Raw genomic sequence first — 27,677 nt, forward strand, 5'->3', positions numbered from 1 at the left:
TCTCTGGCCAGGGCGGAGGAGAACATTGTGCCGGCGGAGATGCCGATGGTGCAGGAGATCACCACCACGCTGCGGGAATGGGCCACCATCTGGAAGCAGCTCTACGTGGTGAGAGCCTGGGGCCCAGCAGTAGGGAAGCCACAGGGACTGACCCACCCTCTGGGGATGGGCCACCAGCCCTCAGCACAGGGAGGGGAGGGGTGGGGGATGCACAGGGCAGGCACCAGCCTTTAGGATGGGGGCTCTGGGAACCATGGGGGGTGGGTCCCAGGCTGAGTGCGGCGGAGAGTCAGAGATAGGGGGTGTGGGAACCGCGGGGGGTCAGGAATGGGGGTGTGGGAGCTGCAGGGGCTGCGATGGGGTCAGGAATGGGGGTGTGGGAACTGTGGGGGTGGCTCTGTCTTTGGGATGGGGGCTGCAGGGGCTGCGATGGGGTCAGGAATGGGGGGTGTGGGAACCGCGGGGGTGGCTCTGTCTTTGGGATGGGGGCTGCAGGGGCTGCGATGGGGTCAGGAATGGGGGGTGTGGGAACCGCGGGCGGTGGCTCTTTGTCTTTGGGATGGGGGCTGCAGGGGCTGCGATGGGGTCAGGAATGGGGGCTGCAGGGGCTGCAAGGGGGTCAGGCATGGGGGGTGTGGGACCCGCGGGGGTGGCTCTGTCTTTGGGATGGGGGCTGCAGGGGCTGCGATGGGGTCAGGAATGGGGGGTGTGGGAACCGCGGGCGGTGGCTCTTTCTGGGATGGGGGCTGCAGGGGCTGCGATGGGGTCAGGAATGGGGGGTGTGGGAACTGCGGGAGGTGGCTCTTTCTGGGATGGGGTCAGAAGGGGTCAGGGAAGAGGGGCCGCATGGCTTGGGCTCTCGGCTGCGAGGGCTGCGGGTGCTCAGCTCTCTGGGATCGGGCACGACTCTTGCCCCCTTGTTCCCCTGCAGATGGGGCAGAAGGAGCGATACGGGCAGGTCAGGAGGATGATGTGTGAGCTGATGGAGAGGCGCTCGCAGCTGCTCTCTGGGACGCTCCCCAAGGATGAGCTCCTGGAGCTCAAGAAGGAGGTGACCAGCAAGATCGACTACGGGAACAAGTGAGAGCAGGCAGGGGGCAGGGAAGGATGGGGCTGTGATGGGGGGGGCCAAGGCAGGGGCATGGGGCCGGAGAGGGGCTGTAGGCGGGGGCAGGGGTGGCTGGAGAGGGACCAGGGATGGTCACTAATACGTGGCGTGAGTGCACTGGAGAAAGTGAGAGCATGGGGATGGAGACAGCCCGAGTGTGCAAGGCACACAACTGTGCAAGCAGCATAGGGGAGCGAGGACCCAGGGGGCAGGGAGGGCCCCGCAGTGCGTGGATCAGGAACAGTGAGGGGGTTGGGGGTCACCCGTGGTGACCGCTGGCATGACCCTTGCTGCAGTCCTGGGTGAGGCTGTGCCGGCCCCTTCCTGCCCCAAGGTGGGCACCTGCTGGGCCTGCAGGCTGGATCCCCGGCCAGGGACCGGAGGGGCTGGACGTTTGCTCCGTGACAGCGTGGCTGGGTGCTGCTCTGAGTGCGGCTGGGCCGGGCCAGAGGCCTTGGAGAGTCCAGGTCCCTGACCTGCGCCTGGAGTCGTGTTCATGCCCCGCCCTGTGCTCTGCAGGATCCTGGAGCTAGACCTGGTTGTGCGTGACGAGAACGGGAACATCCTGGACCCCGACAGAACCAGCGTCATCAGCCTCTTCCAGGCTCACAAACAGGCCACGAGTATGATCAGTGAGCGCATCCAGGAAGAGATGGTGAGTGCCCAGCCCTGGCCCCCTCGCCCGGTCCCTCCTCCCGGACGGACTCTGCCCCACCCCATGCTAACGGGTGTGCTGGCCCTGCCCGGCTGAGTCCATACACCGAGAAGGGGAGTTCCCGCCCCTGCGCTGAGCTCCAGGCTGTCCTGCTGCCCACCGCTCCGGGCCTGCTCCCAGCTAGAGCCCAGGCAGGAGCCAGGCTGGGGAGGGGCCAGGCAGGGGGGGGTCCTTTTGGCCTTGACATCTGCCCGTCTCCCCGCAGTGCTCTCAGCACAGCGAGCTGGGCTGCAGTGCCCACCTGGCCTCGCCCTCCCACAACCTCTACCTCTGCGTCCGCAACTTCGTCTGCAACATCGGGGAGGAGGCCCAGCTCTTCACGGCGCTCTACGACCCCGGCCAGCAGAAGATGATCAGGTACCTGCCCCAAGGGAGGGACACAGGGGCTTACACCCAGCTCTGGGGGCCTCACCAGGAGAGCCCTGGGCCAGGGCTGCTGCTCTGATGGGACCTGACCGACTCCTGAGCCTTGGCCCGCGGGGAGTTGCCAAGTGACCTGCTCCTGGGTCAGTGGCCGGGGGAGCCTGGGTCAGGGATCCCAGCACCTGGAACCAGGGAGCTCAGCAGTTTCCAAACCAGACCTGGAGCAACAGCAGAGCCACTGTCCTGAGCCACGTGAGCCCAGATGGCTTCCCTGGGACATCACCCACTGGCCGATGACTTGTCTCCTCTCCCCCACCCCTGCCCACTGACCGGCTGGTGATAACCACCCCTCCCCTTCACCCCACTGACCAGAGATAACTCACCCGCCCTCCATTGACTGACCAGTAGGGTTGCCAGCTTTCTAATAGTACAAAACCAAACACTCGTTCCCTGCCCCTTCCCCGAGGCCGTGCCCCTTCTCAGAGGTCCCGCCCCCACTCCCTCCATCCCCCCTCCTGCCCTCACTCGCTCTCCCCCACCCTCACTCACTTTCACTGGGCTGGGGCAGGGGCTTGGGGTGCAGGACAGGGTGAGGACTCCGGCTGGGGGTGCGGGCTCTGGGGTGGGGCCAGAAATGAGGCGTTCAGGGTGCAGGAGGGGGCTCAGGGCTGGGGCAGGTTGTGGGAGGGAGTTTGAGTGCGGGACGGGATGCAGGGTGCAGGCTCTGGGAGGAGGCTCAGGGCTGGGGCAGGGGGTTGGGTGCGGGAGGGGGATCGGGGTGCGGGCTCCAGCTGGGCAGCACTTACCTCAGGCAGTTCCTGGTCGGCGGCGCAGTGGGGCTAAGGCAGGCTCCCTGCCTGCCCTGGCTCCATGCAGCTCCTGGAAGTGGCCGGCATGTCCCTGCGGCCCTTAGGTGGAGGGACCAGGGGGCTCTGAGCGCTGCTGGCACCCACAAGCGCCGCCCTCGCAGTTTTAATTGGCCATGGTTCCCAGCCAATGGGAGCTGCGGAGCTGGCACTGGGGGCGGGGACAGTGTGTGGAGCTTCCCTGACTGCCCCTCTGCCTAGGGGCTGCAGGGACGTGCTGGCCACTTCCAGGAGCTGCGTGGAGCCAGGGCAGACAGGGAGCCTGCCTTAGCCCCGCTGCGCCGCCGACTGGCCTTTTAACGGCCCGATCAGTGATGCTGACCTGAGCCGCCAGGGTCCTTTTTCGACTGGGCGTCCTGGTCGAAAACCGGACACCTGGCAACCAGGATAATTGAGACCTCCCCAGTGACTGACCAGTAATAACTGACCCCACCCCCAGTGACCGAGCAGCTGGTGAGAACTGCCCCTCTCGCCCTGTTCAGGGAGGGTTGGCCTGGCGGGAGCACACAGACCCTGCCCGGGGCCAGGGAACTGCTCGCTGAGGCCAGGGCTTTGGCCCCCTGCTGAGAGCCTGAGGCTTCATATGGCATGAGACCCGATGGGACTCAGCATGAGGCAGCAGGCGGCACCCAGCGGGCCCAGGGGCTCGGCAGCTCCAGGGCTCGGCTGCGCTGGAGCAGTTTGTTCTGTGCTCACTGGCCAAGTGCGTCTCCCGGCCCCCTCTAGCGGTGGGTCCCCGTCAAGCCTCCTAGTCACGTGTAGCTCAAACGACGGATGGGTGCTGGGAGCCAAGGGCCAGAGTTCGGGCTCTGCAGAGGCCCTGTGTTTGTGGGGGCACTTTGTGGATCCATGTGATGGGAAGGGATTTGTGTGAAAGTGGTTTCCTGAATTCACTCAGAGACAAAACGCCCCTCAGACAGGAGTGAGAGCGAAAAGCCCCGGGGTGGTCACGTGTCACAGCCTGCAGCTGTGGGTCTCCCCTGGGCTGGGTGCTGGGGAGAAAGAAGGGGGGTGCTGCTGAAGGACAGAGGAGAGAGGGCAGAGACGGAGCAGTGCTTGGGCGAGGCCAGGCTGAGCCAGCGCCAGGCAGCTGAGCCAGGGCTGCCGGTTGGACAAAGAGGTGGCAGTGGCGGACTAGCCACTGAGCCAATGAGGCCCATGCCCAGGGGCCCCTGGACAATTGGAGATCCCCCAGAAAACTGGGCCCCCCCACACCCTGACCTGCTCCACCCGCCCTCCCGGCGCTCCTGCCAGGAAGCGGGGCAAGCCCCTGCACCCAACCCCATTTCCCCGGCAGGAGTGCAGGAGGGGGGACAGAGGGTCCCCACTTGCTCTGGCCCAGGGCCCTACAAAACAGTAATCCCCCCCCGTCCAGGACAGCGGGCACCAGCCAGGGAGCAGCTTCAGGACTAGCAAAGCGGGATGCAGGGAGCGAGACGGGTCCCTCCAGAGCAGAGCAGTACGCAAAGAGCTGATGGGAACGTGCAGTGCTTGCAGATGGGCTGGCTCTGAGGGGCTGGGGATGGGGGTGCTGGCTCCAATCCGGCCCCAGTTTGGAGGGATTGGCTGGGTGCTGGGGGCAGGGAATGGGACACTGGCCTTTCCTCTGAGGGGGATGATGGTTCCGATCCGGCCCCAGGATGGAGGGACTTGCTGGGGTCCTCCAGGATGCTGGCTCCCATCCAGCCGGACACTGGCCTTTCCTCTGAGGGGGATGATGGTTCCGATCCGGCCCCAGGATGGAGGGACTTGCTGGGGGTGTGGGGAACAGGACATGGGGCCGGTCCTCTCCAGGAGATGCTGGCTCCCATCCAGCCCCAGGGCAGGGACTGGATGGCTGGGGGATGGGGAATGGGACGTGGGGCCTGTGCTGGCCGGTCCCCACTTCCCAGTGTCACTGGCTGGCCTCCTCACTGCAGCTCAGAGAGCAGGGTGCTTCCCTGCCCCCCTGGCTGCCCACGCCTGAGCTGTGCCGATCCGGGGCTTACAGAGAAGCCTGAGTTGTTTCCAGGGGTGTCATGTCCCACCCCGGAGAGAGAGTGGAGCCTTGGCAGCCCCCTGCAGTGCTTGGCCCAGAGCCACTCTGCCCCCTGGCGCTACCGCCTCCTCAGCCCACGAGAGTCACTGCCATAGGCTTGGCTGTGAAACGGGGGTTGGTTCTGGGCCCTGCTCCATGCAGGCTCTGCTCCAGGGCTGTGTGGAGCTTGCCGTGTGTCTGCGTCCTGTCCCACCACATGCCGCGCTCCTCCAGAAGGAGGCTTGCTGAGCACATGCTTTGCAATTAGAGTCGGTTGCATCTCCAAGGCCACGGCCCAGATGGGATCCCCGGTACCTGCATCAAGGCAAGGAGGACTGTTAGGATAGGCAGCTTCCCACAGCGCCGCCCAGAGGATTCAGGGGCCTGGGACAAAGCAGTTTTGGGGGCCCCCTTCCATTAAAAAAAGTTGCAATACCATAGAATACTGTATTCTCGTGGGGCCCCTGCAGGGCCCCTGTGGGGCCTGGGGCCAATTGCCCCACTTGCCCCCCCCCGGGCAGCCCTGGCTTCCCACAGGGCTGTTTGAGTAGGACAGGGGCTGCCTGGGGCGTGCTGGAGGGGAGCGGACAGGACATGTGGGGAAGGGGATCAGGCTTGGCCCTCGCCGTCTCTCTTTCCCTGGGCCTGAGCACCCAACAGGCCTGCGTCAGCTGCCCCCATCACATCCCCAGGGTGCTGGCCGGGCCCAGCCTCCTCTGCTCACAGAGCCTGTGCTCGGGGGCTGTCCCCTCCTGGCCGTGAGCCGGAGGCCCAGCTCAGGGGAGCCCCACCCCTTGAGAGACTGGCCAGAGCTGGAGCCCAGGAGCCTGGCCGTGTCCTGCAGCAGGGAGTCTCCTGACGCTCTCTGGTTCTCTTTGCAGCGAGAACTACCTGATCCGCTGGGCCAGCACGGGGGTCCCCCAGGACATCGAGTTGCTCAACAACCTGAAGGCCATCTTCACGGTGAGCACGGGTGCCCTCCTGCCCGGCCTGGCAGCACCCAGACGCCTGAGCCGGGGGCTGAACAGAGCCTGCCCCACAGCACCAGGAGCCCAGCAGTCCCGACACGGACGGCAAAATGCCCGATGAACGTGTCTGTCTAGTTACAGGGATTGTTTATTTTTCACAATATGCCTCCCCTCCCCCACAGCTGGGCCGCCATGCCCCTCCCCTCCCCCACCTCAGCTGGGCCCTATGCCCCTCCCCCACTGCAGCTGGACCCTATGCCCTCCCCCCACTGCAGCTGGGCCACCATGTCCCTCCCTCCCCACCGCAGCTGCGCCACCATGCCCCTCCCCCACCGCAGCTGGGCCCTATGCCCTCCTCATCCTCTCCGCAGCTGGGCCCTATGCCCCTCCCCATCCTCTCCGCAGCTGGGCCCTATGCCCCCCCCCACCGCAGCTGGGCCACCATGTCCCTCCCCTCCCCCACCGCAGCTGGGCCGCCATGTCCCTCCCCTCCCCCACTGCAGCTGGGCCACCATGTCCCTCCCCATCCTCTCCGCATCTGGGCCCTATGCCCCTCCCCAACCGCAGCTGGGCCCTGCCCCATCCTCACTGCAGCTGGGCCCTATGCCCCTCCCCCACCGCAGCTGGGCCACCATGTCCCTCCCTGACCTTCCCCCACCTGGCTCCCAGCCCCCCCCCTGAATGGCCCTTGGTCCCAGTGCTCTGCTAGGATGAAAATAAGGGAAAACCACGTGACAAATGAGGGATAACACTTTGTGTTACGGGACGTTTTAGGGAAACCCCAGCATGCCATGTATTCCTCTCTCACCTCTACGGCTCTGCTGCCCTTCAGTATCCACCTGCAATTACCTGACGCAGCACCTGAATGTTTAACATGGTCTCTGTGATCAATTTTAATACATTTCAGTCCATCTGAAAATAAGCAGTGGGTGCTCACCCTAGATCCTGGTTCCACCTTTAAATCCTGCCTGTGGCCCATTTCCTCTGTGACACTCAGACACCAGGGCCCCTAACTGCCCCCCTCCCACCGGGCTTCCCTGTGGGCCCATCCCCTCGGCTGGGCTTGCCTTGGTTTCTCGCAGGCCCCAGGCAGGGGAACAGAGGGGATGTGGCTCCTACTGACCAAGGCCTGATCTGCACTAGGCACTTACATCCCTATAGCTCCGTCTTGCAGGAGTGCAGAGCGGCTCCGTGAAAGTGGCCTAACCCCCAGTGCAGACAGCACTAGGCCAATGGGGAGGTGGATTACCTGTGCCAGTGGGAGAACCCCTCCCGTCGGTGTGGGCAGCGTCCACACTGAAATGCTGCCGCTGCTCCGTAGTGGTGTTTGAAGTGTAGACCTGTCCCGAGCTGTATTTTCACTACACAAGCTGCACCGAGACTGACCCCAGGAAGGGACCAAGGCAGCTGGCCAGAGAAAGTCTACATGTAAATGAAGGTGATAAACAGCACGAGCACAAAGCCAGCTCCCGCCCCCACCATGTTCTTCTGCTGGAGCTGATGGTCCAGCCCCTCCCCGACCCCTGCACAGCACTTGGGTGCAGGGAAGGTCCGTGCACTGTCTCCCTCCCACATGAACAAATCAGGAGCGGCTGAGGGGGCTGCTCGTTTCCAGCATGTCAGGCTGGGCTGAGCCCACCGTGCTCACAGGCAGGTGTCCTGGGAGGGACTCGCTCTGTTCTGTCACCGCTGCCTTGCGCGGCTTGTGCACAGGCTGAAGCGACTCACTAGAGCCCTGCTCGGTGCCCTCTGGGGACCCACCCCCCATTCCCAGCAGCCCCCAGAAGCAGTGCACTCTGGGAGATTTTGAAAGGCCGGGGGGAGGAGGGGATTGTTAGCACTGTCTGAGCTACCCCCTAGTGCCATCCCCCCCCCAGCGCTGACATGGCGCCCCCAAGCTGGCCTCAGAACCCCCTGGGCTGGGGCGTGGGACCCGCTGGCCAGGCCTTGGTGCTCGGCTGGGCGTTTCTCTGAGTTTCTCTCCCACTCCTCAGGACCTGGGCAGCAAGGACTTGAAACGCGAGAGGCTCTTCCTGGTGTGTCAGATTGTGCGGGTGGGGCGGATGGACCTGAAGGAGACCTACACGCGGAAACTGAGCACGGGCCTCAGACGGCCCTTCGGCGTCTCGGGTGAGTGCGGGCCCTGGATCCATTTGTTCCTGGCTGACAGCGGGCAGCAGCCCTTGGCCCAGCAGTGCTGCCCCTCCACTGGCCGCCGAGCCACAGGGCTCCAGCTGCGTGGCCTGAGTCCCTGGCCTGAGGTGGGGGCTGCATGGCCGCAGTGTTAGCCTGTCAGCCCGTGACTTGCCCTGGCCCTCGCCTGGGCCAGCATCCCCGCTCCCTGCCAGATTTGCCCCCTTATTTACAGCTGAAGGTGGGGAGAGGCCAGTGCCAGCCACTCACACCCAGCCCATCCCTCTCCCCAGAGCCTCTTCCCCAAGGCTTTGTCAGGCTGCTTACAAGTGTCCCAGCGCTGGGCTCAGCCCTGCCCAGGAGGCTGATTGACAGGTGCAGCTTTTGTCTCAGACTGTAAAGCCAGAAGGGACCAGTGTGACCACCTGATCTCCAGCGTAGCCCAGGCCACAGCTGTCTCTGTGCAGGGCGTTTCTCTGAGCTGCAGCTGACCTCAGTCTGCTTAGTAGTAACACACACCTAACACCCCTCCCTCATGCGTGGGCTTTGGTCACATCCTCCTGGGCTGTCTCTGCGCGGAGCCAGACAGACTTGGCACTTCCTGTCCCTTTCCACGGCTCTGGGGCTGCTCCAGCTCCCTGTGGTTTGTCACTGTCCTTCTGGCCCTTAGGGACCTGGGGCTGAGTGCAGGGGCTGGGGGCTTTCCAGGGTCAGAGAGAGGGGGACTCTTCCCTCTCATTGTTAGTGATCAGAGCACAATAGCGTCTCTGGTGCAGCCACTGTGGGGAGGAAGCCAGTGATCAGCCATATCAGAGGCGAGCTCCTGCTGGCATATTGTGAGGCCTTTGCTTGTGCATCCCCCCCAGCTGCATTAGGTTTTTACCACCACGCTCCACTGCAAGCTCCTGTCTCTTTTGCTGCCTCATCCCACGCAGACCCTCTTACCACTCCTGCTCTCACTAGGGGGCTCAGGGCATGTTATTCCCCCAGCTCAGGGTTGACACAGGCCATGCAACGCCTACACTCGTCCTGAGTCGACCTCAGGAGGTCGAGCCCGGTTCTGCACTGTTTGACCATTCTGGTTAGATAAGAGCCCCCAGCCAAGCCCCCAATCCACGTTCCATTGGGTCAGTGATTGCTAGGTGTCAGTGTCCTGGTGACCAGATTTGCCATTGTCTTATCAGATTCTCCAGTGATATGGGATCAGCCTTGGCCAGTCCTTTTTAATGACTCATTCAGTCTCAAACAGCTAGGCAACATTCATGCCTATGTCTCTTAGCCCACCCTGAGAGCAAATAGTCCCTACACTGGGTAGCCATGTGAAATATAGGGGAAACTGAGGCACACATAGGCCTCATAAAAATATTACAGAAATTCCTTCCCACAATAGGTAAGTTGGACAGGAAGCTGATCCTGGGGCCAGTTTTGTTCAATATCTTCATTAATGATCTGGAGGATGGCGTGGACTCTGCACCCTCAGCAAGTTTGCAGATGACACTAAACTGGGAGGAGCAGTAGATACGCTGGAGGGTAGGGATAGGATACAGAGTGACCTAGACAAATTAGAGGACTGGGCCAAAAGAAATCTGATGAGGTTCAACAAGGACAAGTGCAGAGTCCTGCACTTAGGACAGAAGAATCCCATGCACTGCTACAGGCTAGGGACCGAATGGCTAGGCAGCAGTTCTGCAGAAAAGGACCTAGGGGTTACGGTGGACAAGAAGCTGGAGATGAGTCAGCAGTGTGCCCTTGTTGCCAAGAAGGCTAACAGCATTTTGGGCTGTATAAGTAGGGGCATTGCCAGCAGATCAAGGGACGTGATCATTCCCCTCTATTCGACATTGGTGAGGCCTCATTTGGAGTACTGTGTCCAGTTTTGGGCCCCACACTACAAGAAGGATGTGGAAAAATTGGAGAGAGTCCAGCGGAGGGCAACAGAAATGATTAGGGGGCTGGAGCACATGACTTATGAGGAGAGGCTGAGGGAACTGGGATTGTTTAGTCTGCAGGAGAGAAGGATGAGGTGGGATTTGATACCTGCTTTCAACTACCTGAAGGGGGGTCCAAAGAGGATGGATCTAGACTGTTCTCAGTGGTAGAAGATGACAGAACAAGGAGTAATGGTCTCAAGTTGCAGTGGGGGAGGTTTAGGTTGGATATTAGGAAAAACTTTTTCACTCAGAGAGTGGTGAAGCACTGGAATGGGTTCCCTAGGGAGGTGATGGAATTTCCTTCCTTAGAGGTTTTTAAGGTCAGGCTTGACAAAGCCCTGGCTGGGATGATTTAGTTGGGAATTGGTCCTGCTTTGAGCAGGGGCTTGGACTAAATGACCTCCTGAGGTCCCTTCCAACGCTGCTATTCTATGATTCTATGATTCAGAGGGGGCTGGTTTTCCCTCGGCAGGGCTCAAATTCACTAGAGGGCTGGAGCTTCTTGCATCATTGTAAGACTGGCTTCAGCCTCAGCTAAAATGCATCCGATGAAGTGGGGATTCACCCACGAAAGCTCATGCTCCAAAACATCTGTTAGTCTATAAGGTGCCACAAGACTCTTTGCTGCTTTTACAGATCCAGACTAACACGGCTACCCCTCTGATAGCTAAAATGCTGTCACGTATGAAAAATTCACTAGTATTGGGAAAACACTGGGGGGTGGAGGGATTCTGTGGGGATAGTGCTGGAGGGCTGAGTGATATCTGTGGTGACTTAATGGGGACAGCGTTAGGGGGAACAGGGATACCTGGGGTGAATTGCTGAGGGGATAGCATTTGGGAGCAGGCAGAAGGGGATGATAGTGAATTACTGGAAGTATAGCGTTTCTGGAAGTGGAAGGCTATCTGTGGTGAGTCACTGAGGAAAGAGGTCCATAGGTATGACTCATCCTGATATAATGAGGCAAAAGGTGGTAGTGTGTCTGCACTATTTCCCCCCTTGAGAGATTTAATGATGAAACAAAAGCCAGCCACGGTTTCCAGACGACGACCCCAGCAACCACCCTTTCTGTGAGTGCTGTCAGAGGGGATGGGGGTGACATCCTCAATGCGCCCAGCCATTGTTAGGTGGATTTTTCAGTTCAGTAGAAGTAGCTGGATTGAGCTGACTTGATTGAGAAGAACACCTTTTTTAGTCTAAACAAGACCCCAGGAAAGCTGCAGTGAAACTGGGCAGTAGTTCTGGTTTCATTATTGAAGTCCTGCAGCTCCTCTTTCAGGGACAGTGAAGGAATTGTGTAGAGCTCCTAAAATAGAAGGGGAAGGAAAAGCTAGGCTGACTGGGGGAAGCAGCCACAGCTGGGGCCATGCCCCAATCAGGCTACAGCTGGCCCTATAAAGAGGGCTGGGGCCAGACACTGGACACAGTCTTCTCTAGCTGTAGAGGGAGATGGGCCTGTCTGCTGGGGAGTGAGAGAAGGTACCTGGAGTGGAGCAGGGCTGGGGGAAGTCTATGGGAGCTCCAGCCTGGAAAGCCCCAGGCTGTGGCCTAGCAGAAGACCAAGGGGTACTGGGGGTTGCAGAGGGCAGTCCGGGGTAGGCAAAGGCAGCAGGTCCAAACCAACCTTGCCTGTGATCAGTGGCTTATACTGCAGTCTGCCCCAGGGTGGGGTTGGGGGGGCTAGATAGTGACTGGTAGTAGCCCATGACTGAGGCAAGGTGAGGATAGAGGGTTGGGGATTCCCCTGGGAGACCCTGAGACTGTGGGGGTATTGCCAGGGGGCAGCACCCCAAAGATGAGGGACATGGGGGCCAGCAGCAAGTGGGACACCAGCCTGCAGAGGGTGCTCTGGAGATGCTAATTCCTGAGATGATGAGTGGGAGGTGCTGCAGGGGTGAGTCCCGCATCACTACAAATTGACTAAAATCGTCCCTCCTGTTATGTAGGAGGTTAGTTTGGATGATCAAATGGCCCTGTCTGGCCTTAACATCTGTGATTAATAGGAAAACGGAGGGAAATCAGATGCAGAAAAGCCTCCTTTATCCTTTAGGGGCCAGTGCAATCTATTGGTTGTTTCCTAATTCATGAGCCAGTCCTAGTTCTAAATGTTCCCATCATTGGAGCTCCCTGACCTCTCCCTGAGACACAAATCTAAGTGAGGAGCTGTCTCCCTGCCAGGAGACACTTCCTGGGATTCAGCCAAAATTTCCCCGGTTCATTTCTTCCCATTCCTCCTTCTTCTACCTCCTCCCTGCACTTCTCAGCCTGACATCACCATCATCTGAGAATGTGGTGGGGTTTTTTTGCAGGTTCTTTTATGTGGTTATTATGTTCCTCTCACCTATTGGCAATGACAGTAGCTCTAAACACAGATCAGAGGTGCTCAGTAATGTCTGGCTGTCTCTGGTTGCTCTTTTCCCATGAAAGCTCATAGAATCATAGACGTTAAGGTCAGAAGGGACCATTACAATCATCTAGTCTGACCTCCTGCACAATGCAGGCTACAGAATCTCACCCACCCGCTCCCGTATCAAACCTGTGTCTGAGCCACTGAAGTTCTCAAATCATGGTTTAAAGACTTCAAGGTACTTCCTGATCCGAAATATGGCGATCAGCTAAACCCTGAGCATGTGGGCAAGACTCACCAGCCAGCACCCAGGAAATAATTCTCTGTAGTAACTCAGATCCCATCCCATCTAACATCCCATCACAGGCCATTGGGCATATTCACCACTAGTAGTCAGACAAATTAATTGCCAGAATTAGGCTATCCCATCATACCATCCGCTCCATACATTTATCAAGCTTAGTCTTGAAGCCAGCTATGGCTTTTGCCCCCACTACTCCCCTTGGAAGGCTGTTCCAGAACTTCATTCCTCTGATGGTTAGAAACCTTAGTCTAATTTCAAGTCTAAACTTCCTGATGGCCAGGTCATCCAGATCTTCCAGTATGATATCCCGGTCCTTCTCTGTATTGGCAATACCTCCCAGCTTTGTGTCATCCGCAAACTTGATTAGCACATTCCCACTTTTTGTGCCAAGGTCAGTAATAAAAAGATTAAATAAGTTTGGCCCCAAAACCGATCCCTGAGGAACTCCACTACTAACCTCCCTCCAGCCTGACAATTCACCTTTCAGTATGACCCGTTGTAGTCTCCCCTTTAACCAGTTCCTTATCCACCTTTCATATTGATCCCCATCTTTTCCAATTTAGCTAATAATTCCCCATGTGGAACCATATCAAATGCCTTACTCAGGATGAGTTGGCAATGGAGGGTGGTCATTGTGCCCTCTGGGTTGGTTCAGGGTTGTCCAAAGGACCTTATGATCATAGGCTCCTGTCCCTTGTCTCTTACAGTGATGGACATTACAGATATCATCAAGGGAAAATGTGAGAGTGATGAGGACAAGCAGTACTTCATTCCTGTGCACCTGTGAGTAAAGCAAGCACTTATGAGCAGAGAGGAAGGGGGGCTGCAAGGATTGGGGATGAAGGCTGGAGTTAAGACACATGGGACTTTCTATTCGCTAGAGAAGAACTCAGCTGCAAAAAGGGGAACATTTCTGAGTCAACTGACAGTCTCCCTCTCTTGAGTGGGTAGAAGGGTGGGAAGGAAACACCACCCATGGCCAGGAGAAGCTGAGCATAAGAACAAGGGGATACTAAATTAGCTTAAAAGGTGACAAATTCAAAACTGATCAAAGGAAATATCTATCTATTTGACTTCAGGATAATTAGATTGTGGAACTTATTGCCACAAATGTCACCGTGGCCAAGAATTTAGCAAGATTCAAACAGGAATTGGACATTTATATGGGTAACAAGAATATCCAGAGTTAATACACAAAATTTTGTAAGACATATTAAACCTTGTGCTTCAGGGTTTGAACAGATCTCTAACAAAAGGGGTTAGGAGGAGATGTAATGTTGGAGGCATATTATTGCACATCTATTTATTAATTCTTTTGAAACTGCTGGTGCTGGCAGCTGACAGAGATGGGGCTAGATGGATCATGGGCCTGATCCAATCGAGCTATTCTTGTGTTGTTTTTCACACAAGTGCTTGTGCACATATATTTTTCCATCCTATGCCTGTGCACACCCAGTGCACTCAAGACAGAGATATTTCATAAACAGCATTGTCTGGGGATTCTGGGAACTGTCTGTGCCTTGTGTGCACTCATCCCTCCAGCCTAGGCCATAAAGGGCAGGGCTGCCTGACCCCCTCTGTTTCTTTTCAACGCCTGTGTAACATAGGCATGCCCAGAAGGCATATTACACCTGGGTCTGACCAGCTTCTCAATACTTCACCAAAGCGGGGGTTATGTGTGGTCTCTGTCAAAGCGAAGAGCTAGCTGATCATCGTGGTGATTGTCAGTTGTTTGTACAGGAAATGTTTTAAGAGAGATGTAAAATGTAGAACATCATCATGTTCCAAAACTGTTGGCAATAAGGGGGGATGGGTCTCAGAGCTAACTCAAGCAAGGGTGAGAACAATCGCTGTCTTCCAACTCAGCCCCGTGTTTACAGTCTGGACCAGATGCAGGTCTGAGCACTTACAAAGACAAAAGAACCCCAGGAAAAACGCTGAACAGAGGACCCTCAGGGCTGAGCTCAGGTTAACGTAACACCCTGATTATGAAGAGACAAATAGTTTGGGACTGTAGAGAAGAAGAAAGGGTGCAAGGTGTTATGTATGACTCTACCAGAAGATGATTTCGTTTTGTCTTCTGACTCCGGGAGCAGCAGTGAGGGCTCTCTGGTGCCATGTTCAGGTTAGTCACCTTCTAGAACTCTGGGCATGACTTCAGAATAGAATTGTACCATTCTAGACAGAGATCCCTTTCTAGGTCTATTAATTCTTGGGGACCCCCTCGTTGGCCTCTGGTACTGTACGGGCACCTTGGGATATTGCCTACTACCCCAGAACTGCCTCAGTACACAGCTGAGGCCTCAGTCTCCTCAACCCCAATTGACTTAAGAAATTCCCTCCATCAACCCCCCAACTCTCCCAGCTGCCTGTTTCTGAAGTGCAGGCAGAAGATGAGCTTGAGGCTGATCAACACTGGATCCCAGCTCCCATCTCATCCTCATCCCCTGATGAGGCAGTTGCTCCTGACCCTAGTCCACCCATACCAGAGGACTATAAAGCATTCCAGGAGCTAATGAGAACAATAGCCACAACATTGGAGCTGCTGTTAGAGGTTGTTCAGGAGAACCTGTAAGGATTTGTGGGACTTGAACCTGGATCTGTGGTTTGGCGGTGCTTCCATGCTGCCATGGCAGAGTCACTGTGGGAAGTGCTGCCTGCAGTAGAGTTGACCAACAAGCCCTTCCCATGACCGCTGGTTGGTCCAGATCTACTATGGGACAGAGTAGGCCTATTACTCAGTGAGGAGGGAAAGACACTGCAGAGGATGTGAGGGAGATTCCCAAACTTGAGCTGTTCTTGTTAGGTGACAGATCTGAGGAACTGTCCCAGAGTGAGGTGTCAGTAAAAGAGGATTTTGAACACATTGATCAATTAAACAGTAATAAATCACCAGAACTAGATGGTATTCACCCAAGAGTTTGGAAGGAACTCAAAGATGAAATTACCACTAACTATGGTATGTAACCTATCATTTAAATCAGCTTCTGTGCCAGATGACTGGAGGATCATTAATGTGACACAATTTAAAAAAAAAGGCTTTGGAGGTGTTTCTGGCAATTAAAAGGCTGGTAAGCCTGACTTCAGTACCAAGCAAAGTGGTTGAAACTATAGTAAAGAACAGAATTGTCAGACTCATAGATGAACACGATTTGTTGGGGAAGAGTCAACATGTCTTTTGTAAAGGGAAATCATGCCAAACTAATCTACTAGAATTCTTTAAGGGGGTCAACAAACATGCGGACAGGGGTGATCCAGTGGATATAGTGTACTTGGACTTTCAGAAAGCCTTTGACAAGGTCCCTCACCAAAGGCTCTTAAGCAAAGTAAGCTGCCATGTGATAAGAGGGAGCATCTTCTTATGGATCAGTAACTGGTTAAAAGAGAGGAAACAAAGGGTAGGAATAAATGGTTGTTCTCAGAATGGAGAGAGAGAAATAGTGGTGTCCCCCAGGGGTCTGTACTGGGACTATTCAACATATTTATAAATGATCTGGAAAAAGGGGGAAACAGTGAAGTGGCAAAATTTGTTGACGATACTAAATTGCTCAAGATAGTCAAGTCCAAAGCAAACTGAAGAGTTACAGAGGGATCTCACTAAACTGGGTGATGGGGCAACTAAATGGCAGATGAAATTCAGAGTTGGTAAATGCAAAGTAATGCACATTGGAAAACACAATCCCAACTATACATAGAAAATGATGGGGTCTAAATTAGCTGTTACCACTCAAGAAAGATCTTGGAGTCATTGTGGGTAGTTCTCTGAAAACATCCACTCAGTGTGCAGCAGCAGTCAAAAAAGCGAACAGAATGTTAGGAACAATAAGGAAGGGATAGATGAGACAATAAATATCACAATGCCACTATATAAATCCATGGTATGCCCACACTTCAAATACTGGGTGAATTTCTGGTCACCCCATCTGAAAAAAGATGTATTGGAATTGGAAAAAATTACAGAGAAGGACAACAAAAATACTTACGGAAGCTGTTCCATAGCCTTATGAGGAGAGATCAGATCCCCTGTCGGGAGGCAATCTAGCTGTGGAACTTCTGCATTCAAAACAGCATCACTCTTGAAACCTCACACCTGCCAGGGGTGCAGAATGTTCTCGCAGATTCTCAGCAGATAGTTGTGAATTGTAACCAAGTTGTCCCTGAAAAATGAGATAGTGAGGTCACTTCAGTCTTCTAGAGATGGGAATTTCCTAACATGGACTCACCAGAGACAGTAGGAAATGCAGCCTCTCTGTTCTCTGTCCAGCCAGAGTCCAGGCTCTGTGACACATACAATCCAACTACCTGAGGAATCGGAGCTTCTGTATGCTTACCTTCAATCCCGCTGATTTCCGGAGTAATCAGGAAGCCAAAACAAGAACAAGCCAGGATGATTCTTAAAGCCCCGGCGTGGCCAAGACAGTACTGGTATTTGGACTTGCAGACCCTGATGATACAATCTCCATTCACATTACTAGTTCTCCAGGGCATAATTTTGCACCCCAATCCAGAGAGTCTCTGCCTGATGCTCAGTGGTTGACCGTTACAGAGAGAATCTGTTAACAGGCAGTTCAGCAAGTACAGATTAGTAGTAGAAAGCATTCCACCTGTCTAAGTGGAAGAGGTTCTCCATCTGGATATACTGGCACAAGTTGTCTCCATCCATTATGCAAATTCAGGACCTGTTGGAACATCTGCTAGAACTCAGGCCTGTCAACGAGCCCAATAAAGATCCACCTGGCAGCCATATTGGCTTTTCACCGGTCTATTGAGGATTACTCTATTTTCTACCACCCTGTGGTCAGGAGATTCTTGAAAGACTTAATCAGGGTCTACTCATTGGTTAAAGCCCCAGTTTCCCTTTGGGACCTTAAAATAGTCTTCTCATTGCTCATGGGACCACATTTTGAGCCTCTAGCCTCCTGCTCCTTGTTTCATTTGTTTCCAAGCTGCATTCTTGGTGATGATGCATAGATTCCAAGGCTAGAAGGGACCTTTGTGAGCAACTAGTCTGACCTCCTGTATAACATAGGCCATAGAATTTCCCCCAAAGAATTCCTAGAACATATCTTTTAGAAAAATATCTAATTTGATTTTAAAATGGTCAATGATGGAGAAGCCACCACTACCCTGGGTAAATTGTGCCAATGGTTAATTACCCTCACTGTCAAAAAATTATGCCTTATTTCCAGTCTGAATTTGTCTATCGTCAATTTCCAGGCACTGGATTATGTTAGACCATTCTCTGCTAGATTGAAGAGCCCGTTATTAAATATTGTTTGCCAATGTAGATACTTATAGTCTGTAATCAAGTCACGCATTAACCTTCCTTTGTTAAGTGAAATAGATTGGGGTCCTTGAGTCTGTCACTACAAGGCATGTTTTCTAATCCGTCATTCATTCTTGTGGCTCTTCTCTGACCCTCTCTAATTTATCAATATTCTTCATGAACTGTGGACACCAGAATTGGACAAAGTATTGCAGCAGCGGCCGCCCAGTGCCAAATATAGAGGTAAAATAACTTCTCTGCTCCTACTCGAGATTCCTCTGTTCATGCATCCCAGGATCGCATTAGCTCTTTTGGACACAGTGTCACATTGGGAGCTGATGCTTAGCTTATTATCCACCATGACCCCCAAATCTTTCAGGGTCACTGCTTCCCAGGGTAGAGTAAATAAGGCCAAATTTTTTTGTTTCTAGATGAATACCTTCCCATCTAGCCATATTAAAATTCATATTTGTTTGCACTTAGTTTACCAAGCAATCCAGATCGCTCTGAATCAGTGACCTGTCCTCTTCATTATTTACCACTCCCCCATCTTCTGTGTCATCTGCAAACTTTATCAGTGATGGTTTTATGTTTTCTTCCAGGTCATTGATAACAATATTAAATAGTGTAGGCCCAAGAACCAATCCCCAGGGGACCCTACTAGAAACACACCCGCTTGATGACAATTCCCCTTTACAATTACAATTTGAGACCTATCAGTTAGCCAGTTTTTAATCCATTTAATGTGTGCCATGTTAATTTTATCTAGTTTTTAATCAAAATGTCATGTCGTGCCAAGTCAAATACCTTACAGAAGTCTATGTATATTACGTCAACATTACGTTTATAAACCAAATTTACAGTGACATCAAAAGATGATATCAAGTTAGTATGACAGGATCTATTTTCCATAAACCCATGCTGATTGGCATTAATTACATTACTCTCTTTTAATTCTTTATTAATTGAGTCCCATATCAGCCAGTCAATTATCTTGCTTGGGATCAATGTCTGACTGGTGGGCCTATAATTACCCAGGTCATTCCATTTACCCTTTTAAAATATTGGCACAACATTAGCTTTCTTCCAGTCTTCTGGAACTTCCCCAGTGTTCCAAAACTTATTGAAAATCAACATTAGCGGTCCAGTGAACTCCTCGACAGCTCTTTTAAGGCTCTTGGATGCAACTTATCTGGATCTGCTGATTTAAAAATGTCTAACTTTAATAGCTGCTGTTTAACATCCTCCCAAGATAGTGTTTCATATGATATTACATCATTGATAACATTTGCTAGGAGAGTTAGAGAGCTGCAGGCTCTTTTGACGGGTCCCCCATATACAGTTTTCTATAGGGACAAAGTTTCCTTGCAACCCTGTCCAAAATTTTTGTACATAGTGGTATCAGAATTACACCAACCAATCTTCTTTCCCAAGCCACACATCCATAAGGGTGATGGGAGGCTTCATACTTTGGATGTTTGCAGAGCCCTATCATTTTACATTGACAGGACTAAACTTTTTAGATCCTCTCCCGCATGGTGAGAAGATGAAGAGGCGAGCAGATACTGTCCAGAGGATATCTAACTGGATTTCTTTATGCATACAGATTTGTTACAGCTTTGCAAAGGTCACTCCAGAAAGAGGTACTGCTTATTTTACATGAGACCAAGCCACCTCAGTGGCCTTCCTCAGTAATATCCCTATTATGGCCATTTGCAGAATGGCCATAATGTGGTCCTCTGGTCATAGGATCACACAGCACTATGCAATTCTGGAAGCATCCAGAGCAGATGCCGACGTTGGAAAGTCTGTTCTTCAATCCATGTTTATGTGACTTCCAAGTTTCCATTACCATTGGACTGCTGCTTGGGAACCACCTCAAGTAAAATACAGATGTGCACAAGCACTCGAAAAAGAAACAGTTACTTGCACAGTAACTTGTTCTTTGAGATGTGTTGTACACATATGTATGCCATGATCCACGCTCCATCCCCACTACTTGGAGTTTAACGCAGTGGTTCTCAAATTTTTGTACTGGTGACCCCTTTCACATAGCAATCCTCTCTGCATGCGACCCCCCACCTTATAAATTAAAAACACTTTTTTAATATATATTTAACACCATTATAAATGCTGGAGGCAAAGCGGGGTTTGAGGTGGAGGCTGACAGCTTGCGGCCCCCCCATGTAATAACTTTGTGACCCCCTGAGGGGTCCTGACCCCCAGTTTGAGACCCCCTGGTCTAATGTCAGCTGGATTCTGGTATGAAGGAACTTGAGGGGGCCAGGGCGACTCTGCTCTTCATGCCCACTGTTGGAGGCATGAGAACATGCCGTGTGCATATGCCATCAGAATGGGTGCTGATCAGATCTCTCTGGCTCAAGTGCACTGGGTGCACACACCGCTACAGTGGAAGATATATGTGCACCATGTATCTCACAGAATCACACTTACTGTACAAGTAAATATAGTAACCGTTTCTGCACTCACATGCTCCTGTTCCCAGATCCTTTTCTGCAGAGTGGGGAAGCATGGACGGAGCTGAGCCCCCTCTCCCCATGTGCTTTGTTGTGTTTCAGGGTAGCTGCTGAGAATGATTTCCTTCACAACATGATAAAGAAAGCCGTGGAAGGGAAGGAAATCAACCACAAAGGACAAGGTAAGGGCCTTACGCTGCCTCCTCCCACAGCTGGGTGGCCTATCTATCTTAGGGTTTTATCCTGCTGCCCATCCCCATACTATCTGAACACCTGCCACTTAAATCAGTTGTGACAGCGAAGTGCCTAGTGCAATGAATGGAGTCTCTGGCACTTCTCCTTTTACAGAGTTAACTTTTTTTTTAAAGAGGCCTTTGAGAAAGCTGTTCAGTGGTGTAAGAACAGCGCAAGGCTGCTCATGAGCCCACGAGGCTATGGGGGCCTAACCAGGAATAGCAATGCTCTGGCACTTCACCTGGCGCATAGGGTTGCAATGCCACTCACTCAAGTTTGATCCCTCTACCGCTTCATCGGACAGAGGTGCAGATGGGCCAAATGCCGGAGGGGTGGTTGGACTAAATTTGAGTGAATGGTGTTGCATCTTGGTGCACGAGGTCACAGCACCACTCAGGTTTGCCTCAACCACACCTTCGTCATGATGGAGCAGAGGCTGGGCCAAAGCTGAGTGGTGCTGAGACCCCAGGTGCCTGGTTGCAATGCCACTCCTCATTCAATTCAGCCTGTGTTGTGTGAGTGCAGTGCAGGTGATGTAAGCAAGGGGAGTCATTGAGCAGCTTGGACTGGGAGGAGAGATCCTAGCCCAGGAGGGGAGCGGGGCACCAGGGACAGGGTGGGGGAGGAGAGGGGCCATCAAGAAGTTCATGGAGGCAGTGGGTAAAGGATTGGAGGTGGGGTAAGTGGGGTAGGTTGGGGGTTCTGATGTGAGTAAGCAAAATTGTAGATTTTGGAATTGGGGAGAGGAGCCCTACCTTATTCCTGCATCAGGGCCCTCTGGGGCTTTGTTACACCACTGAAGCCTGTCTACTGTACATGGCTTTCAGAATTCATACACAAAGGCTTTGCAACATTTCCTAAATGGTCAGACTAATGATGCATCTGATCTCCCCTGGAAGATTGTTCCATAGCTGGATCCCTGTGGTAGAAAATGCTTTGTCCCCGTTCTCACATACATTGTCCTGGCTTTGTGATCTGCATTGTCTGACTGGGAGGGATTTGAGCACAGACTTGATGTGCTCACAGCAGACTGAGCCGTGGAGAAGGTGGATAGCCATATTCTGCACAAGATAGAACCTGTGTATCATTGTCACATTCAGCTTCAGATTACAGTAAACCAGCCTGGCGGTGACAAATGCATGGGTCACGGTTGCAAAGTCCTTGTCTGGGAGGAAGGGACGAAGTTTCCTAATGAGCTGGGGGGAGAGAAGGCATTTTTGGAAATTGATGCTACCCGGTCATCCAAGTTTAGTGAAGAGCCAAACAGGACCTCGAAACTTCACACCACAATGATAAGTGGGAGCTACACACCTTCGATGGAGACAACATCTCTGAGGCCTGGCTCCTGGAAATGTTTAACATTGTGGAAGCCACTTTCTAACATGGGGCCCTGAATCACATGTCCTAGGACTGTGAAATGGACCCGTCTGTGCAGATGTCTACGCTGGGGGTGTGGGCTGAGCATCTGGTTGAGCTACTCACTGGACTCTATTTGGGCAAAGTAAATTCCCGTCCCTTTTCTCTCCTTCCTTTCCAGGGTTCTGGGTGTCTCTGAAAATGCTGTGGGGAGACCTGAGTCAGGTGCGGAAAGATCATCCTCACTTGGTGGACCGCAGCACAGTTGTGGTCCGCAAGTTAGGCTTCCCAGAGATTATCATGCCAGGTGAGTGAAGAAGGCACCTCAGGCTAAGGTTAGCAAGTTTATCCTGATCCATCCTTACCTACTGTCTTCTAAAGTCCTTGTGGCATCGGTCACGAATCCACGCCCCAGCTTTTAAGCAGTCTCTTGGAGGAACCCTTTTAGTGTGCCAGCCATGGGCGCTGACTCTGTGGGTGCTCTGGGGCTGGAGCACCCACGGGGAAAAATTGGTGGGTGCTCTGCACCCATCGGCAGCTCCCCGCCCCACTGCCCAGCTCACCTTCGCCTCCACCTCCTCCCCATAGCGCGCTGCGTGCCCACTTTTCCCCCTAGCTCCCAGTGCTTGCGCCGCGAAACAGCTGTTTTGCACGGGTGGGAGGGAGGGGAACGCGGCGCACTTGGGGAAGAGGCGGGGCTGGGGATTTGGGGAAGGGGTCCAATGGGGGCAGGGCGGGGGCAGAGGTGGGGCGGGGACGTTGGGGAAGGGGTTGGAATGGGGGTGGGGCAGGGGCGAGGAACGGGTGGAGTCACAGCGGGGCTGGGGGCAGGGGGGCGCGAGCTCCCACTGACACTGGGAAAAGTTGGCGCCTATGGTGCCAGCCCCTCAAGGGGACCCACTCTTCCTTAAGGTTAGGCCACACAGCCTCACCCCCTCCAAGACTGAGCCTCTGGCTTCCAGCACTCCTGCTTCACACTGTGAGCTCTGCTCAGCATGTCCAACTGAGAGACTCCTGGCCACTCTTCAGAGATGCATGCACCCCAGCAAGTATTTGCAGGGAACCCAAACAGCATTTTGAAAACAGAGTAGGATTTATTAGTCAAGTGGTCACAGTCCTTAGGTTAGCACAGAGACATAAAGGTTAAAGCATCATCCAGGCTGGTCAAGCCACAATTCACCAGCCAAGCTGTAGGGAACTCCATATTCAGACTCTGTCTCTCTCTCTGATCTCCTTAGTGGGTCCCAGGAGAGCAGCAAGCTCCTTCCAGAGCCCACACTTTATTCCCTGTTGATCCCTTAGTTCTCCAGGCAGGGCCATGCTGAGTTCACAACCCCTGCTGAGAGGCAGGAAAAAGCATCCGAAGAAGTGGGCTGTAGCCCACGAAAGCTTATGCTCAAATAGATTTGTTAGTCTCTAAGGTGCCACAAGTGCTCCTGTTCTCCTTTCTTTGGGTTGTTGATTGCTAGGTGTCAATGTTCTGGCCATTGGGGTTTTCCATTGTCTTCTCACATTTTCCATGGATATGGTTTGGCCTAGGCCAGTCCTTTTTTAATGATCCATTCAGTCTGCTCCACCAGCTAGGTCAGGGGTAGGCAACCTATGGCACATGTGCCGAAGGCGGCACGCGAGCTGATTTTCAGTGGCACTCACAGTGCCTTGGCCCTGGCCACCGGTCCGGGGGGCTCTGCATTTTAATTTAATTTTAAATGAAGCTTCTTAAACATTTTAAAAACCTTATTTACTTTACATACAACAATAGTTTAGTTATTATAGACTTATAGAAAGAGACCTTCTAAAAACATTAAAATTTTTACTGGCACGCGAAACCTTAAATCAGAGTGAATAAATGAAGACTCGGCACAGCACTGCTGAAAGGTTGCCGACCCCAGAGCTAGGTGATGCACACACCTATGTCTCTTAGTCTGCCCTGAGAGCAAGCTTAATCTCTGCCCCCCGCTTCCCCAGGTAACAATGCAAAGCATAGGGGAAACTGAGGCACACATGGGCATAATACAACTATTACAAAAAATTCCCACTTCATCATCACAACATCCTCCTGGATTTTCTTCCCCAGAGCAAGGGCTTTTGCCTAACATCTGCAAGGGGGAGCAGGATCAATATCCTGACTCTTTGTACATCTAGTGCACCTGTGTTACAGATCTGGTCAGGCTCTCTCTGCTGGCCACCCACCATGTGCTTGTGAGAGGAATCCCAGCTCATGGATCCTCAAGTGTTTTAAGCTTCCAGAGTGAGACAGAGCCCAGGCACTGTGCCAGTCTTGGGGGTTCCTAGGCAAACTCTGGGAGTGCAAACCCTCTGTCTAGCACTCCCTCAAAAGCTCTGACCACATGGTCCAGCTGCCTAGCCCTCTGAAACCAGTGATTCCTGCTGCCCGGTAGCTTAAACACATCCTCTCTCAGAATCCCACCAATGATGTCAGCCTTCTGGGTTACAGTTTAATTCTTTCAGGGCCATGTGGTGAGCGTAGCTTATAACACCTACAGACAGACTTCACACAGGTTCTAACTCGCTCGTGGCCTTTATGTAATCACACGAACAATACACAGGTCTGTACAAAAACAATAAACCCTACGTGCATCCCCCTGCCTTAGTTTCCACACCACAACTGGAGAGAGTCCAGCGGAGGGCAACAAAAATGATTAGGGGGCTGGAGCACATGACTTATGAGGAGAGGCTGAGGGAACTGGGATTGTTTAGCCTGCAGAAGAGAAGAATGAGGGGGGATTTGATAGCTGCTTTCAACTACCTGAAGGGGGTTCCCAAGAGGATGGATCTAGACTGTTCTCAGTGGTAGAAGATGACAGAACAAGGAGCAATGGTCTCAAGTTGCAGAGCGGGAGGTTTAGGTTGGATATTAGGAAACACTATTTCACTAGTAGGGTGGTGAAGAACTGGAATGGGTTCCCTAGGGAGGTGGTGGAATCTCCTTCCTTAGAGGTTTTTAAGGTCAGGCTTGGCAAAGCCCTGGCTGGGATGATTTAGTTGGGTTTGGTCCTGCTTTGAGCAGGGGGTTGGACTAGATGCCTCCTGAGGTCCCTTCCAACCCTGAGATTCTATGATTCTGTCACCACTCCAGAGCATTCTTTGGGCTGGGGACCAAAATCCTTCTGCTCCAGTGCATGGCTTGTCCTAAAAAAGAGTCGTCTTCTCTAGGGCATCGTACCTCTTTCTACCTCGGCTAGTCCGTGGCCTGTCTTCCTTCTGCCCAAACTTCCTGTGCGTTTCTCTCTACGTTCCTGTCTATATGCCTCCCCCCCCAACACCTCACTGTCTTTGTTCTGCCTTTTAGTAAATGTCCACCCTCGACTTCCCCCTCCCTTCAGAGAGGTAGGGCAGAGCTGCTTTCCCCCAGGATGTAGTTATTTTAGCATAACAGTTGTGTGGTTGTACAGACAGATCCCCCCAAATCATTGCAATCGGTCACTGCAGTGTCTGGGTGCTATTGGGGATAGTGTGTGTGTGTGTGTGTGTTTGAGAGAGAGAGAGAGAGAGAGAGAATGAATGGGGGATGCCTTATTCCCCTTTCTACTCAGATGGAAGCTGGGCTCCTCCAAAGCATCCCAACACCTGCTAGACCGAACAGGCAACTGAAGTGGGATCTGCCAAATGGCAGAGAAGCCAGACCAGACCAGCTCAGTTACTGCAGTGGAACCAGAATTACTCTTCATGGGCCTGCTGCTGCGCTTAGCCCTTTAAAATGTGAAAGGCCTTTGTCTTGGATACCCCAGAAGCACTGGGTACCTGGCAGCTCAGCTGCACAGTGAGAGATTATTCTGATTCCTGCAGTTGAAGAATGGCCAATCAGGTGGAAAGGGAAAATCAGACTCCCTGTGTCACGTAGTCCCCGGGCGCTGCTCTGGAACTGCTCCCCACCAAGCCAGGCAGGACTCTGGGGAGCCTCCTCTCCCTTGGAGCAGCCTGTCTGCAGGGCAAGAAGCTCCCACGGCTTCACCTCCTGGGTCTCTCCTTGGAGCATTCAGCATCCTCTGCCCCCCCCTGTGTGCTTCCCACAGCGAGTCCGCCCAGGCGGGGTCCTGGGGGGCCACAGGGTCCTGCCCCCCCACTTCCCAGTCAGACGTGACTCTCAGCCAGCCAGTAACACAGAGGTTTATTCGATGACAGGAACAGGGTCTAACACAGAGCTTGTAGGTACAGAGAACCAGACCCCTCGGCCGGGTCCATTCTGGGGGGCAGTGAGCCAGACCCCCACATCTGCACTTCACTCCTCATCCCCAGCCAGCTCCAGACTAACAACCCCTCCAGCCCCACCTTCTTTCCTGGGCCAGGAGGTCACCTGACCTCTTTGTTCTCCCACACCTTTAGCATCCCCTTGCAGGGGGGAAGGGCCTGGCCATTAGTTGCTAGGCAACAGAGTGCCAGGCATTTAGGTGCACTGGCCCTTTGCTCTGTAGCAATCACACCCCCTTCTCCCACCACCTAGATATTAAGAACTGCAGAGGGGACACTGAGGCCCCAACACAGTATTCAGAGAAAACATTAAGAACATTCCCAGTTTGTCACATCCTGCCCTTATAGAGAGACCCACACTAGGAATTTGAGTGGGGCTGGCTGGCTGCCTGCCAGCCACCCCTCCATTAAAAGACACTTCAGCCATTAGCCAAGTAAGGGGCAGGTGTAAGGGAGGAAATGAAGGGACTATATCAAGACACTAGGAAATGTGTAGTAGGGACCAGTTTTTGCTGGTCTCAGTGACTAGGAGTGGGCTGGGCTGGATGGGACTTAATGGGGCTTCTTGGCTCTAAATTCCAGGACTCTATGAAAACGTAGGTGTATGTTGATGGGTGTGCGGGTGGGGGGGAGGGAGAAGAGGTTTGTTCATTTTAACCATAGCATTGCCCCATCCCTGACTAGTCCTGTGTGCTTTGGGGTGGGAGAGCATTGAGGCCACTGGTAGCCGCTCAGGCCTGACCTCACTGCAGCCTCGCTGTGTGTGGCTCTCTCCAGGGGACATCAGGAACGACATTTACCTCACACTGGTGCAGGGCGAGTTTGACAAGGGGAACAAGAAGACGCAGAAGAACGTGGAGGTGACAGTGTGTGTCTGTGATGAGACTGGAAACATGATGCAGGTGAGTGTGCGCCATGCTGGCCTGCTGGCTGTAGTGTAGTGGGAGCATGTGGTAGTGGGTGCAGGGAAAGGGGAAATCCTGAGCTTGTGGGATTAAGTCTGACTGTGCTAGTGCTACTTGACTCCTCACTCCTTTGGTGATCAAGTATCAGGGGGTAGCCATGTTAGTCTGTATCCACAAAAACAACAAGGAGTCCGGTGGCACCTTAAAGATTTGGTGCCACTGGACTCCTTGTTCCTTTGGAGATGACTCAGGAGGAGCCAGACACCCTTGGGTTAACTCCATGGACTTCAGAGGTGCTCTATAGAACTAAGCCAATGGGAAAGTGCTGGCTCTGGGTCTGAACTGCACAGACCAGGTGCACAGACCTGTCTGGAAGCAGCTTTGCAGTAGTGCTCAGAGGCAGTTACCACCAGGAAGTCTTGGCCATCTCCTTCACTGCAGCTAGTTGGAGTGTTCTTGGCAGATCACTCCTTCT

General features: G+C 53.4%; 1 protein-coding gene across 6 annotated transcripts in view; it reads left to right on the plus strand.

Moving 5' to 3' along the window:
- Nucleotides 1-27,677, plus strand: part of LOC120406127 (dedicator of cytokinesis protein 2-like) — a 317,936-nt gene that overhangs the window by 22,831 nt on the left and 267,428 nt on the right. For 4 of the 6 annotated variants that reach the window (XM_039540455.1, XM_039540456.1, XM_039540457.1 and 1 more), the window contains exons 5-14: nucleotides 12-108; nucleotides 932-1,080; nucleotides 1,628-1,763; nucleotides 2,029-2,180; nucleotides 5,951-6,032; nucleotides 8,032-8,167; nucleotides 13,460-13,535; nucleotides 20,598-20,677; nucleotides 22,267-22,392; nucleotides 27,075-27,199. In XM_039540455.1, coding sequence (XP_039396389.1) covers nucleotides 12-108; nucleotides 932-1,080; nucleotides 1,628-1,763; nucleotides 2,029-2,180; nucleotides 5,951-6,032; nucleotides 8,032-8,167; nucleotides 13,460-13,535; nucleotides 20,598-20,677; nucleotides 22,267-22,392; nucleotides 27,075-27,199 — 1,159 coding nt within the window. Of the gene's footprint in view, nucleotides 1-11; nucleotides 109-931; nucleotides 1,081-1,627; nucleotides 1,764-2,028; nucleotides 2,181-5,950; nucleotides 6,033-8,031; nucleotides 8,168-11,551; nucleotides 11,581-11,883; nucleotides 11,996-13,459; nucleotides 13,536-20,597; nucleotides 20,678-22,266; nucleotides 22,393-27,074; nucleotides 27,200-27,677 lie in introns of those variants that run through there. The other 2 variants (XM_039540461.1, XM_039540460.1) reach the window with 2 other exon arrangements.

The sequence above is a fragment of the Mauremys reevesii genome, linkage group 5 (assembly GCF_016161935.1).
Source record: "Mauremys reevesii isolate NIE-2019 linkage group 5, ASM1616193v1, whole genome shotgun sequence".
NCBI lineage: Eukaryota > Metazoa > Chordata > Testudines > Geoemydidae > Mauremys > Mauremys reevesii.